We start from the raw sequence: 15,281 nt of genomic DNA, 5'->3' as shown, positions 1-15,281 counted from the left end.
GCCAACATAGTCCAGGTCTCGTGGCCATAGAGAACAACCGGTCTGAAGAGCGTTTTGTACACGGAAAGACCGAAATCGGCATTTTGGCGAAAAATTTAGTTGATTTTCTGATTTTAGTCAGTTATTTTTTGAGACAACTAAAAAAATCTTACTTTAGCTAATTTGTATTTTTTAACTCTCATTCCCTTAATAATAATAATAATAATAATAAAATATTAGTTGAAATGGTTATTTTTTTAGTTGAATTCACCAATTAAACGTGCTGTCATTTCTTAGCTAAGGCAAACTTCATATCCATTCAACTATTTTTTTAGGTGAATTAGAGAAATAAAACGTTGTTTTCAACCAACATAAATGATTGCATTGTCTTCTGCAATTTGCAGCTATATGGCGCACAGTCACCGAAAAAACGCTAACACCGTAATGACTGCTAGCCACTAGATGGCACACTACTACCGAAATAAATGTCAGACGTGGTTGTCTTTTCTATATTGGCAGGTATAAATACGATGTTGTATTGGAGAAAAAGACATAAACGAAACATAAACTTCTTTTTGAAAATTGTTCTTCTAAATCGCTGTTTTCTTCATTCGACTTCGCGAAATCGAATCACTCACTGAAAACTTTGAGCACTCGGAAAACGAAAACCGAATACAAGTAATACACCGGACGGCGTAGCCCAGAAGGTTGGAAGATAAAAAAAAACATCATTTGACACATACAATTAGAGTGCAACATTCGAAACTCACTTCACTGTTCCGCGTAAAAACATTTTTACGCACAATCGCTTCAAATGCGCACAAATTCTGAATAAATACACTTTCCACTAAGAGTTTACGTCATTTTTGCATATCGGTTTAGAAATTCGTAACACATGCGAAAAACATCAAAACAATTTGCAATCGGTTTCAACAAGACTGTCCTTTTTAGCTTTTTAATGGATTGTTTTGCTTTGACTTTTCTCATGAGTTTTTGGCTAATAAACTTGTTAATAAAACCAATTTCATTTTTGTTTTCTTTGTGCTGTCCTTCAGTAATGATGGTGATCGATAAATAGAAACAAATTTTATGATTTTAATAACAAAATTAGTTGTCAATGAGAATTTCGTGTTGGATTGAAATATTGCTGGTTTGTGTCCAGATATTCGCCAACTAAACACATTCTCTAAAAAAAAGAGTTTTTTTCAACAAAGTAAATTCTCAATTTTAACTAATTTCATAGTTATTTTGAAATTTTTGTTGTTAAAATTAACTAATTCAAAAACAGTAATACGAATTAGGCGCAGAGCTAATTTCGGTCGTTCCGTGTAGATGGTCAATTTCGTGCGGTGGCGTACTTTTCTCGATCGAAGGGTTTTTCTGAGTAAAAAGTACGCACGATTCCCTGCCAAAATACATCTATGAATTTCTCTGCTGGTGTCATTGTCGGCGGTCACCAGTGAGCCCAAATACACGAACTCGTCAACCACCTCGAAATCATCACCGTCTGTCAATAATCGTGGTGGGAGGCGTAGTGTTTCTTCTCTAGAGCCTCTTCCTCTCATTTATTTGGTTTTCAACGCATTTATGGCCAGTCCGATACGCCTAACTTCAGCTTTCAGTCCGATGTAGGTTTCCGTCATCTTCTCAAGGTTACGTGTCACAATATCAATATCGTCAGCGAAACCAAAAAGTTGTACGGACTTTCGGAAGATCGTGCCACTCGTGTCGATCCTCGCTCTTCGAATCACACCTTCCGGGGCAATATTGAACAAGATACAAGAGAGTCCATCACCTAGCCGTAGCCCTCTCCGAGATTCGAAGGGAGTCGAGAGCGTCCCAGATACTCGGACGTAGCACATCACTCTATCCATCGTTGCTTTGACCAATCGCGTCAGTTTATCCGGGAAACCGTATTCGTGCATGATATGCCATAGCTGTTCTCGTATGCCGCTTTGAAGTCAATGAATAGGTGATGCGTGGGTACGTTGTATTCACGACACTTCTGGAGTACTTATCTTATCGCGAATATGTGATCCGTAGTGAAGTCTGTACGGAATTTAATAAGGAACGTTCGCAAGAAGGTGCGCCAGCTAGTCTACAATGGCTAAGTAGCAAATGTTGAGAATAATATTCTGTTGTTGTAGTCTAATAATATCAGTATATCGAATAAAATTTGAATATGTAACAATTGTGAATTATTTACATCGAAATCAAAGTGCGTCCATACTTTCTGGGACAGTCTTTACTCAGAAGCACTATATTTAAGGTAATGTATCATTTGGATGATTGTAACGACGACACGACCAGGCACTTCGAAGAAAAATCAGCATTAAAACTGTTCGCTAACGATTCACCGCCAGTTACCACAAATCTAGCGACCCCTTGTAAATGATAAAAATAATCTTCTCGAGCAACACTGTTTAAGTTGCTCTGGACTAGTTACCAAGGAACCCCAAAACAAATAAACATGTTTTGAAAGCGGTGGAATAGTTCTAACAGATCGGCTGAAAAGTTCGTATCGTTTCTATGAGAGGACGCCACTAGAATTAAATCCATACCATTTTCAGTTAGTACCAACCTTCAAAAGATACGTGTATAAATTTGACAGCTGTCTGATTATTAGTTTGTGAGATATTGCATTTTGAGTGAAGCTACTTTTGTTATTGTGAAAAAAATGGAAAAAAAGGAATTTCGTGTGTTGATGAAACACTACTTTTTGATAAAAAAAAGTGCCGCCGATACCAAAAAATGGCTTGATGAGTATTATCCAGACTCTGCACCGGGCGAAGCAACAATTCGTAAGTGGTTTGCAAAATTTCGTACTGGTCATATGAGCACCGAAGACGATGAACGCAGTGGACGTCCAAAAGAGGCTGTTACCGATGAAAACGTGAAAAAAATCCACAAAATGATTTTCAATGACCGTAAAGTGAAGTTGATCGAGATAGCTGACACCCTAAAGATATCAAAGGAACGTGTTGGACATATTATTCACGAATATTTGGATATGAGAAAGCTTTGTGCAAAATGGGTGCCGCGTGAGCTCACAATCGATCAAAAACAACAACGAAAAACCATGCTGAAATTGAACGAATTGGGCTTCGAATTGCTCCCTCATCCACCGTATTCTCCAGATTTGGCCCCCAGTGACTTTTTTCTGTTTTCAGACCTCAAGAGAATGCTCGCTGGTAAAAAATTTAGAAGCAATGAAGAGGTAATCGCTGAAACTGAAGCCTATTTTGAGGCAAAGGACAAATCGTACTACAAAAATGATATCGAAAAGTTGGAAGATCGCTATAATCGCTGTATCGCCTCTGATGGCAATTATGTTGAATAATAAAAATGTGTGTTTCTATTAAACGATACGAACTTTTCAGCCGAACTGTTATTAGTGTTAAACTTTGTTCAAATTAAGCAGAAATGCATTTAAATGAACTCGATTTTCGGAATTTAATCGAAACTAAGGATGAAACCAACGAACGAGGACAATGATCTGCTTCCAGCGATTCATCCGTACACTTCAACTGCTAGCTTTTCTGGGCAGTAGGATTCGTTGTAATATACCGGTGTCAAAATTGTTTTGTGTCGGTTGATTGCGCAGAAGTGGAAACAGTATTTCACCTTGTTGGCCACTATTCGAGGATTACTAGTGGAATTCCACAAAGAAATCATTTTACCGTACGTTATGCAGGTACCGCAGAGCACTAGCCTCGCTCAGCTCGTTGTCGGTCATTTCCATGTCTTCCTTCTCACACAACGGTTTCAAGTCAAGACCTGAATTTTGAACTTGGCTTTATAAAAGACATAACTCATACTCCTCATTTTTTACATTCCGCTCGAGTCAGGTAAATCCATTAAAATATTCCGTAATGTAATAACCGATCTGAAATTTATTTTGTTTACATTCATCTTGCCTTCGATATGCAGTAACCAAGGTTATAGTGACTGTTATTCAAAATCAATAAATATATCAACTTGTGCTGCCAGTTTAAAAAAAATTCACTAGCGTTTTCGATTTGACATTTCCAGTTACTGAGGGGTAGTTAAATTTACGATACAGTTTTGATAGACGAGTGGCAGGTCGTGTCGTCGATTGTAATCTGTTGATGCAAAAGATGAGGATGTTTTATGCCTGCTGGAGAGTAATTTGGCCAAAAACAAACTCCAGTGGACTTTTCCCTGCTTCTAATTAAAGAATAAAAGATGATGAGGGAAATAAAGACATTCAGAGTAAAATCCGACAGCAAGAGAAGGCGCTGTCTCAGAAAACAAAAGCTAAACAGGAGGCGCTGAATAATTGAAATTAAAGAGATTAAATCAGATCATTCTGATGTGGTGTTCAATAAAGTTCTTCTTACCGAGAAGGAAAAGCTTGCCGAGCAAGAAGATCTTGAAGCAAAAAAATTGTCTTCGCTGAAATCTGTTTAACTTCTTTCAAAATCACAAAATGGTAAGCAATTTTATTTTCACTGTTACATTTGCCGTACATCAGAGAGTGGATATACACATTCTTGTTTACGTCCGTATCGGCAGTACGACGAACGGGTACTTTCGAACGAATACGAATAAGCCATTCTTGCTTTCACTCGAATGAATTTGTATGCGACTCGTTTCCCACAAAATATTCAAATATCAGTTAACTTCTTCAAATAAATGCTAAACCTGGATGAAATCAGTCCAATTCTTGTGATTAACCATATGCGAAACGCTAGAATGTATGGCAGTTTAACTTCAAACGATACGTGTATTCGAACATCATTCGTACGAACGGAAAGTCCCATTCTCGTTTCCGGACGAATAGACGAAATAACGTGGTTTCGATTCGTCAGTTTTATGTTGCGAATCAATCGTTCGAAAACATTGAAAAAAGATTAAGCGATTTCCAACAAATTTATTTTCGAATCTAAAGGTGATTTGTAATCAAATCATAAATTTGTGTATTGCAGAAAACATTTAGAAAGCATAGCAGTATAGTAAAATGCTGTTTTTTTTTTTCTGGCGAGCCTCCGAATATATGCGCGGTTCCAAGTTTTTACGCATCAAATTTTACATCCATTAGGTACTGGAAAATACGCCATAGGCAAATATGCTTTATTTTATATTAAATGCATGATTTTACCAATGTAATAAATATGAAGACTATCGAAAACATGACAAAATTGCAAGAAAAATGCAACATATTTTTCGCAGATAATACTGATCGGACAGCTTTTTTTTACTTTGCACGAAGTTTAATTTGAAAATTTCATTTACCGAGTTGAATAAAATTGGTCCTGAGTACGATATTTATTTATTGTGTACCATTCGTCACTTCCTTGATGCTTGGAATTTTTCTAAAAACAATTACCTGCGCTGCCGATCCTTCTTTTGCACAGGAGTCGCGTAGGTACACGTTCGAGTGAAAACAAAAATGGCTTGTTCGCATTCGTTCGAAAGCATGTGTTCGTCGTATGGTCGATACGGACGTAAGCAAGCATGATGATACAAAGTCAGCGAAAAAAAAATAAGTCAAATAACAAATGATAGCAAAGATTTTTAATTACAACTAAAATCTGTACCAGAACTGATAGTTTAAAGTTGGATGGGCGTTGTTTTTATGCATGTGCGATGTTTAAAATAGGGATTGATTCGAACGTAAACGGGAATACGAATTTGATATACTTTCGAACGTATCGCATACTGCCGTAAACAAGAATTAGGGTGATAAACTAAGGACATAAAAATGGATGGACAATTAAAATGAAATCGTTTTCATAGGGTTTCTTAAAGTGACGTGTTGTAAGCGGACTTAATTATTGTGTTTATATGAGAAACTTTTGCAAATTTTTACATTATATTCAAGTGTATTTTCAAGTTCTGCGATTTTTACATATTACAATGTAAGCTTGAATAGTTTCCAAAGCTGTGGTCAAGGCTTCGTACGACTTTGGTAGCGATATTAACAACCGACAAACAACATCTTCCTCCTCGATGTAAACTCTGGCATGCTTCATTTTTTTCAATACTTTTCCAAATTGTAATAAGTAGGCTTTCACGTTTCCGGCCTCTTTTAGTCGTAACTCCTGAAATTACTTCTCCAAGAACAGCTTACCGGCGATTCCGACATGTTCTAATGCATGTTTCAACGCGTCCCAAGTTTCTTTTGCCGTTCGTTTGTCCTTGACATAGTCCAACTGGATCAGATACGATGCATGATGAAATGTTTTCACTTCCGGTCTCTGACCAGAAAGAAAGCGCGCAAAGTTTTTCTACGACCGTGTTTTGACAAACACAGGGGCTGAATCGAATCAGTTTTGTCCGAAAGCCATCTGCGAATTAACTGGAATTTTCTGGAACTGGAGCAAGATGAGATGTTCCGATTACACCCGAACCAAGCGAACATGCGTGGATAAACGGAAAAAATAACGAAAGAAACAACGTAATAATTTTCCGAAAACGACCCATAACAAAGTGTAAACAGTTTACTTTCGGCAGCATAATTTATTCAAGACATTATCAATCACAGTAAAGGTTATCATTGGGCGGCTTTTCACGTTGCAAGTTTATACACGAACAGCACATATTTTTACACGGTTTCTCTCAGTTCCTGTTCTGAGTGATTCAAATTTCGGAGTGAAATATTTTCGACGGCTGTTGAAAACCGTGGCCTCCTGCCGGAAACAGTCGAGCTGGGACAGATCGTGCGCCAAACGCAAAATAATAGACAGCTGGTGGTCAGTAAGCTACCGACAATGGATACGATCATCAGCGTGCTGGTGTAGGGGTTTTCCTCCATTGTCTTCGAATCGGTTGCAACGGGAAACATTTCACTGGACAAAGGCGACTGTGACTGTTGCGAAAACCGTTGGACGACGTTTTTCCGTTTGAATTTGTGAACTACCGTCGGCGATAGCTCGGCAACGTAGATTTGGTTTCCATTTTCACTGACGGCAAGTTCGTGAGGGTTACTGAATGCCAGTTGTGGATTGTTCGGGAAGAATCGAGCGATGATTTGATTGCTCTGCATCGATAGGATAAACCCTTGGATTGGTCGCGTTCCGTTAGTGAATTGTGGACCATTAATAATATAGAGTACTCCACCATTCATAGGAGAATACTTGACACTGAATATACGGCTCCCGATTTGTGGATGACTGTACATCGAATGGAATGTTCCGTCCTTGGCGTTGAAGCATTGCACTCGGCCTTGCTCTCGATCAGCTACACACAGAATGTCCTTATCGGCAGCGTATGTCAATGCATGAGGGATGGCAAAGAAGTTCTCCGGTATGGGTCCCTTCGGTAGCTTATAGCTTATTGTTAAAACGAACGAATTTTTCCCCCAACTCAGTACCAAGCGCCCATCCGATGAATATTTCATTATTCTCCCATTGCAGTAACCGTCGGCTACGAAGAAATCTCCATTGTCCAGAACGGCAACCGAAGTAGGTTTGCAAAAACTGTGAATGTCACTTCCCGGTTGAAAAGCACGACCGAGGGCTAGTGCCGGCTCCGTGGTAGAAACTGTGGGATTGAATTTGAATACCTGATGCATGGCTACGTCTGTGATCCAGTAGCTGTCGTTCCGATCGATGGTAAGTCCATGTGGCATGTAGAAACTAAAACACACAAACGTTATTCATTTCAGTGATTCTGCCATCGGATGTCTACTCGAACTCACAAATTAGAACCCCATTCATTGATGACTGTTCCAGTTTGATTATTGACAACCAACAGCGTCGATTCAACAATCGGGCCCCTACTGATGGGAAGATATCGATTCTGTTGATCGAACGAATTTATATCCCAGACGTGTGATCCACGGTGGAATACCACTATATTTCCGGATGCATCGAATGCCACTGCGGACACTGAGCCCAGGGTTCGATTCGACGGGAACCACTCGGGAACATATTCATAGTCTTCAGATGAAAAAAAAGATTAACATCTATGAATGAATGACGTCTAGGATACAACAAAAAATAACGGAGCAATTACCATGGTCACTGTTCCAGAGATGAGCTTCGGTCGTGTTGCTGTCGGCTACCGTTTCGAACTAAAGAGTGAAATATGTTTATAGGTGAATTTCAATTGAAAGGATATACCCTACCTGTTGCTCACCAATTATCACGCATGTCAGCAGTAGCCATATAAGCATCTTCCTAGAGTACGCAGGTCCCCATTGTGTAAACATTTCTCCATTAGCATATTACGCCACGTTCAAATTTGCTCTGATTTAGATACATTCGAAAAATTTACGTCAATATCGGTATCGATGTATGGGATATCAATTTTAGTATTCAGTAAAAAAAACCAAAACCAGCTGAGGTAACGAAGCAGTACCAAACAACACAAAGAACCGTTAGCTTATCATCGCGGTTGAAGCGAGTTGTAACTTGACGTGATTTCGTTTGTCGCAAACCGGCCCGTACGATCGGGCTCTTCGAGGTAGACTGACTGTGCCACAGCACAACCTGCGTACGATGAATGTATGAATGAATGAAGAATGAATACCAGAATGGGAAATGATGCATCGTTCTATACATGCATAGAGAATTTACTGTGACTCAGAACTACCTGTTTAGCGACGTGTACCAGTAGGGTGGGACAAAATTTTAATTTCAGCTCCACCATATTTTTTGCGGTCGTTACACGAGAATTATTTTTGTCATTTTTAGTGATGACTAAGTAATGATATTTCAAATGTGCAGACACTGAAAGAATTTACCGGCCACAAGCTGAATGGTTTTTGCTTCATCCGATCCCCATAACGATTTTCAGATGGTTTTAATAAGTCGGCCATTCAATTTCCCCTCTGTCAAAAACAAATTGATATGTATGAATATCATTGAAAATTTGTTTGAAGCACATACACTTATAAATTGAACGAATCCAAAATGTAGATGATTTTCGTTTCAAAATTAATCAGCACAGCAGCCATGTAGAAAATACTATTCATTTTTAGTGCGTATGATGTTCGTACATATAATCGCATACCATAAACCGAGTGAATTTAATCTACACCAATCATCGGATGATATTAAGGATTAGGGAGTCCTTATAATGTGGATGATATTAAGAAGAAATAATATTGAAATTGTACAGCTGGAAATGAAAATAAATTAAAATGCAAATGACCTACAATTGAAAAAAGTTTTAATTATTCTCCACTTCCATTTTAAAACATTTCTATGACAGTTGAATTTTTTTACAATTGCACTGGAGTTCAATGAGTATGAATAAGAACTGGTCAAAGTGTCAAAAAGGTGTCACAGTATATGGATATTTTTCAAAATCGAGGAACTGATATGTAAGTGCTCCTAACAAAGGTGGAAATGATCAGATTTGATAAGCAAAATATAACGAAGAATGTACCACACACTTTCGTCAACTAAGATGTTGGAACGGATTTTGGCGTATACTATAGTTTACAAAAATTGATAAGATTATTCGCAAGAGGCTGGAACCACAGGATGCCTAATAAAACTATGAAATATTGTACGAATAATTAAGTTTGGGCAATTTCAATTTGTTTTATTGAAATAAAGGGTGATTTTTTAAGAGCTTGAGAACTTTTTTAAACAATAAAACGCATAAAATTTGCAAAATCTCATCGGTTCTTTATTTTAAACGTTAGATTGGTACATGACATTTACTTTTTGAAGATAATTTCATTTAAATGTTGACCGCGGCTGCGTCTTAGGTGGTCCATTCGGAAAATCCGCTTTTTTATCGACAAATTTTGTTCAGCGATGAGGCTCATTTCTGGTTGAATGGCTACGTAAATAAGCAAAATTGCCGCATTTGGAGTGAAGAGCAACCAGAAGCCGTTCAAGAACTGCCCATGCATCCCGAAAAATGCACTGTTTGGTGTGGTTTGTACGCTGGTGGAATCATTGGACCGTATTTTTTCAAAGATGCTGTTGGACGCAACGTTACAGTGAATGGCGATCGCTATCGTTCGATGCTAACAAACTTTTTGTTGCCAAAAATGGAAGAACTGAACTTGGTAGACATGTGGTTTCAACAAGATGGCGCTACATGCCACACAGCTCGCGATTCTATGGCCATTTTGAGGGAAAACTTCGGAGAACAATTCATCTCAAGAAATGGACCGGTAAGTTGGCCACCAAGATCATGCGATTTGACGCCTTTAGACTATTTTTTGTGGGGCTACGTCAAGTCTAAAGTCTACAGAAATAAGCCAGTAACTATTCCAGCTTTGGAAGACAACATTTCCGAAGAAATTCGGGCTATTCCGGCCGAAATGCTCGAAAAAGTTGCCCAAAATTGGACTTTCCGAATGGACCACCTAAGACGCAGCCGCGGTCAACATTTAAATGAAATTATCTTCAAAAAGTAAATGTCATGTACCAATCTAACGTTTAAAATAAAGAACCGATGAGATTTTGCAAATTTTATGCGTTTTATTGTTTAAAAAAGTTCTCAAGCTCTTAAAAAATCACCCTTTAGAAGTAAGGAACTGAAGTTAATTTTAGAATTTTCCAAATTGCGTTATAGAACTAAATTCTGAACTCGAATTCCAAGTCTTAATATAGGAACTGAATTCGGTTCCAGTATTTAATTCCAGAAATCATGTCCACAATTTAGTTCCAACATATAGGTTCTGAATTCTGGAAATGAATGCTGAGACTGAATTGATGAACTGAATTCTGAAATTCAATTAAGGAATTAAAGATTTGAATTCAGTTTTTAAATGAAGGTTCAGTGTTCAGACCCAATATCTAGTTTCAAAATCCAGATCTGGAATTCATATCCTGAATTTTTTTCATGAATTCTGAAAAATCCTAAATCATATCTCTGGATTCGAATCCATGAACAAGCAACTGAATTTGAAACCATTTTCAAAAACCTGAAATAGGATTCAGTTATAGAGTCATAGTTTTAAATTCTGAATCTGTGATCTGGAACGAAATTTTGAAATAGAAGTATGAAACTAAATCCGGAACTTAAAACTACAAGGATCAGCCCGATGGGGTTGTTCGAGCCATTGATGTAAAACAAGGAAACCAAAATTTCTAATGATCGACATTTTCAATTAATCGTCACACTTTTGAATCCGCAAATGCACGAGAGTCTGCGAACCCAGAATGTAGACTCTATTTGTCGCGATTTGAATTCGTTTTGTAGCCGACGAAATTACATCAATAGCCCAAATGTATGCAATTATATGTTTGTACATGATTGCGATACGAATATCGATATTTAAGCTTCTCTTCGCCAAGCTTGTATTCAAGTTTTGTATGCAAGCAGTTATTTTTATAGTGGTTCTCTACCTTTCTGCTATTTCGATTGAAGTGATAAACTTTTTCTCATTATCAATCGAACTCATCTTATATAAATTAGAAATTAATCTTATGCACTCAAAAGCGATGCTTTCCCTTTGATATATCGCTTACTTCTTCAAAACCGTCGACTATGGCAGGGAAATCCGGTATGCCGGGGATTTTTTGCAGACAAAATAGGACACTGCTAGCTATTAATCATAATTTCAATGATATACATTTAAAAATACATGGCTATGAACATTCAAATCAATACGTAGAAATATTTCCAATCAAATGGTGACATATTAATAATTGATACAAAATTGACTGAGCTGTAATTGTTCAAAAACAAAAATGTGTTCCACATAAAAATTAACTTCAGAATTCAGGTGGACCAGAATCTAGGTTCTGAGGTTAGTTCTTGAATTTAACTAAAAATTCAGTTCTTTACTACTGCTTTCCATGCATGTATTATTTATTGCTAGCCACGACGTCTGAATGCGAAGAAGAGCACCACCTGAGCAAGTTTTTACAAACTCATTATTACTGATGGTGGTGAAGAACATCAGCACGATATCCAGTTCCGTCTAACGTACTAGAAAAAATGAATAATTCTCGGTCAAGTTTTAACTACTACACTCGGCCAGTAGAACACCGCAACTGATATGTGCCTGACCACCTCAAAACCGTCGTCCTGGTGCGAAAAAGACAAGCAAACGAGATGAGTTTTCCTTTAATCACAAATTCCTGATTATATTGCTGATAGCATGGAGAAAAAATTATGTTGTTGCGTTAAGTATAACAAGAGACATTCACGATCAAAAACTTATCACTCTCCCAGAGGGTAAATTTTGAAAACGCGCCCCATAGTAAAGTAAGTCGTATTCACGACGAAATAATATCATTTTATTGAACGTGTGTGGTGTAGTAATGACGAGTTTTCTACACTGAAAGAAAACGCCAGCCGCATTTTGAATAAAATTTCATTCAATGCGATAAATAACTGAGAATTCCGACTATTGAATGATAGAACAATCTGCATGATCATATGATCAATATTCAGTGAGTTTTACTTCTTATATGTGTGATTACCATTCATATATTATATGACTGTCAGTTACGTTTGAAATGTTAGTGAACTGTGTGTTAATCATCATGAATCAGACTGAATGTATGTTACCCATTGTCATTTAATCCCTGAGAAGAGTTTATTCCTAATAATGAATTATAGAACAGTTCGAATAATTTTATGATGAGCGAAAATCGAGTTTCATACTCATTTCTTTTGATTTTCTTCCATCATTTATATGATTGGCATAAATATATGGAATTGTATTACAATTGTATGTAAAATTGATAAAATCGAAATGAATTTGTTATATGATATTCCCGTAACAAAAATCTTTCCATGCATGTATTATTTTCATTTTGCAGTGTTTTACAATCGAACACAGAAGAATTTCTTCTTTCGAAATTTGAATGAAACTTTGATGAATGTTGAAGGAAAAATGACATAGCATGATTTTATTATTAATTATCAGTGCGTTTCCTCCAATGGTTAAAATATTTGTGGATAACTTGTCAGAAAAGTCAATGACATAATGTAAACAAAACGCGTTTTTTAACCGAAGTTATACGATTGAGGTTTTTATTTAATACGTACTGTGGTGGTAATACGAAATCAGTAATTAAGAATGGTGCTCGATGGAAATATTGGAAAACCAGGTGTCAGAGTACTTTGGTGAGTATTCAGTGAAATAAGAGTCTGTAGTAGATTTAGAATTCACGTAATGTAAGGGCAATTTCTGCTTTAGACAAACAATTATTGTGGCCAATTCTATTTTTCTAGGATTGTATATTGCCCCCTTAATTTAATAAATTCAAAACCTTTTTGAATCCGTATATCGGATCAATTATATTTAATTGTATATACTATCCTAAACAATCAGTTTGATAAGAGGAGACTTGCTCCGACCTCCGACCCTTATGTTTAATAGAAAATCGAGCCAAACAACTGAATCAAAATGAATGACGACGCTTTTTAAAGAAAAAAAACTCAGATTTAATCAGTAGAATTAAACATGCTCAAAATTTAACAAGAAAGTTTTCATTCTACCATGGATCTACTGCATACTCTTGGAATGGATCAAATCTGAGTTTTTTTCTTTTTACAAGCGTCTTTTTCCAGGATTGCTATGGAGATGGAAACCAACAAATCTCTGTAACTATATTGCAATGCAGAACTTGATCATCTGCATACTTTGCTGCAGATTTTTAGTGTACAAGTCAATCATGTTCTTACTATCAATCAATTTTATTGTAAATAAAAATATTATTTTGAATAATCTGGGAATTTTTTTTTTAAATCATTACTTTCACAGACAACAAATAACAAAAAAAATAGAAGCTTTTACTTTATCCAAACTTAACTTTTCTGGCTGCTTAAATGAATTTAGTGTGAAATCGTTTGAAAAGGTTATAACGGTTTTCAACAGTAATATAATTTGCATTTGAATGGAAACGGAAAAGTCGTATATCTCACAGCAAACGATATTTTATATGAAATTGATACTTTCAACTTTAAAGTTTTCTTACATTTTCTTATATTAATAAATAAACCATTATATTTTTCATTTGACCAACCAATTCCACAGCGGAAATAAGTGATTCTCGATCGGAACTATTCGGTTAGATACAATTTATTGTATTTTGATGACAAAATATATTTTTCACAGAGCAATATGTTTTTCTTATGTTGGTTTCTGCTGCTAAATGGTGAATATATTCAAACTTTACACTTGATTCTTTTCCGAAAAATTGTTGAGGGGGAAAATTAAGCCTTTAATTGTTACGATACTTAACAACCTACACACTTCATTGTAAAAAGTTTGTGTACAATCCATTGAATACCCTGACGGAAATTAGTACGATAACTCAACCGACTCCAGCATAGTTTATACGGAATATTGAAATGTCTACTTATGTTCAATGGAAAAGTTTAAATGAATATGTTACAATAAATCTTATGGTTTCTCTGCAACATTGTCTCAGGTGTCTAAGTGGTATATGTGAAAACCTTGCTCTCGGCATCTTAAAACTAAACCAGAGTGCCTCATTAAATATATTATTTTTACTACCATGGAGTGGGAAGGCAAGTTTCTTGAAACATTATCAACTATTCAACCAATTTTCTTTCAGTTATTTTAGTCAAGGGCAAGAAGCCAGAAGAAACTATCTTTGATCCGCATACATACGACCAATGTTGCGACATGTTTTGCAGTTCGGAATATATTTCAAAGAAAAATAGCACGCTCGGTTATTTCTGGTGTAATCAGTGTAAGTGGATTTACATAAATTCGGCAACAAATCATTCGATTATTATGAACCGTTTTTTTTTTTTTTTTTTTTTTTTTTTCAAATAAGATTTTTATTAGGCTCATTTGCTTTAGCTTAACGTGGCCGATTGTCTTGTTGTTAGGGGGAGAGAAAGGGATGCCGTATTACGGGGCGGCATACTCCCCAGTTAGTAAGGGGACATAGGGAGGGTGGGACCTACACAGTATTGAATTGAAATTTGAATACATCATTGGTTTGTGGCATACATCTTTTAGACACATTTTGCGTTCGATGAATCTTCATGTTTTTCAGCTTGTAGCAATGAAGAGATTATTCTGGATTGGGATGCTTCGTTGGTGTGTTCTGACGTTGATGTGACGTTTTTGGGTAGCTTCCAGCAACTCAGTCAGTTCAAGGCAGGTGCATGCTCCGAAGCATCGTTTACACAGGCCATACTTCCAGCAACGTAAAGAAGAGTGCGGTAGAGCTGTAGACGAGAAAGAGATAGGGAGAGCACTAAATTTGAGCATTGATAGTTTTCAAGAAGTTATAGATGAGAGTCATATAAGGAAGATTTCGAGTTGCCAAGACGTCGCGGACTGGTACGAAGGGTGGTATACATCGGGCCCGAAGGGAACCTATGAGTTGGGACCTGGCATCACAATACTCGACACATGTCCAAACAACATGTTCGAT

At 36.8% G+C, this 15,281-nt stretch overlaps 1 protein-coding gene across 2 annotated transcripts; it reads right to left on the bottom strand.

The window, feature by feature from the left end:
• Positions 1-6,442: 6,442 nt before the first annotated feature.
• On the bottom strand, positions 6,443-8,409 carry LOC131437665 (peptidyl-alpha-hydroxyglycine alpha-amidating lyase 1). Of its 2 annotated transcripts, XM_058607160.1 has the most exons (5): positions 8,305-8,409; positions 8,072-8,192; positions 7,960-8,017; positions 7,643-7,883; positions 6,443-7,580 (listed from the first exon to the last, which is right to left on the bottom strand). In XM_058607160.1, the coding sequence occupies exons 2-5, from the start codon at positions 8,153-8,155 to the stop codon at positions 6,548-6,550; spliced, it is 1,416 nt and encodes a 471-aa protein (XP_058463143.1). In that variant the 5' UTR covers positions 8,156-8,192; positions 8,305-8,409; the 3' UTR covers positions 6,443-6,547. The 2 variants fall into 2 exon arrangements, with proteins under 2 accessions (XP_058463143.1, XP_058463142.1); XM_058607159.1 differs by having other exon boundaries at positions 8,072-8,403.
• Between the last annotated feature and the right edge of the window lie 6,872 nt (positions 8,410-15,281).

Source organism: Malaya genurostris, chromosome 3 (assembly GCF_030247185.1).
Source record: "Malaya genurostris strain Urasoe2022 chromosome 3, Malgen_1.1, whole genome shotgun sequence".
NCBI classification, from domain to species: Eukaryota; Metazoa; Arthropoda; class Insecta; order Diptera; family Culicidae; genus Malaya; species Malaya genurostris.
This window is presented reverse-complemented; position numbering and strand designations above follow the sequence as displayed.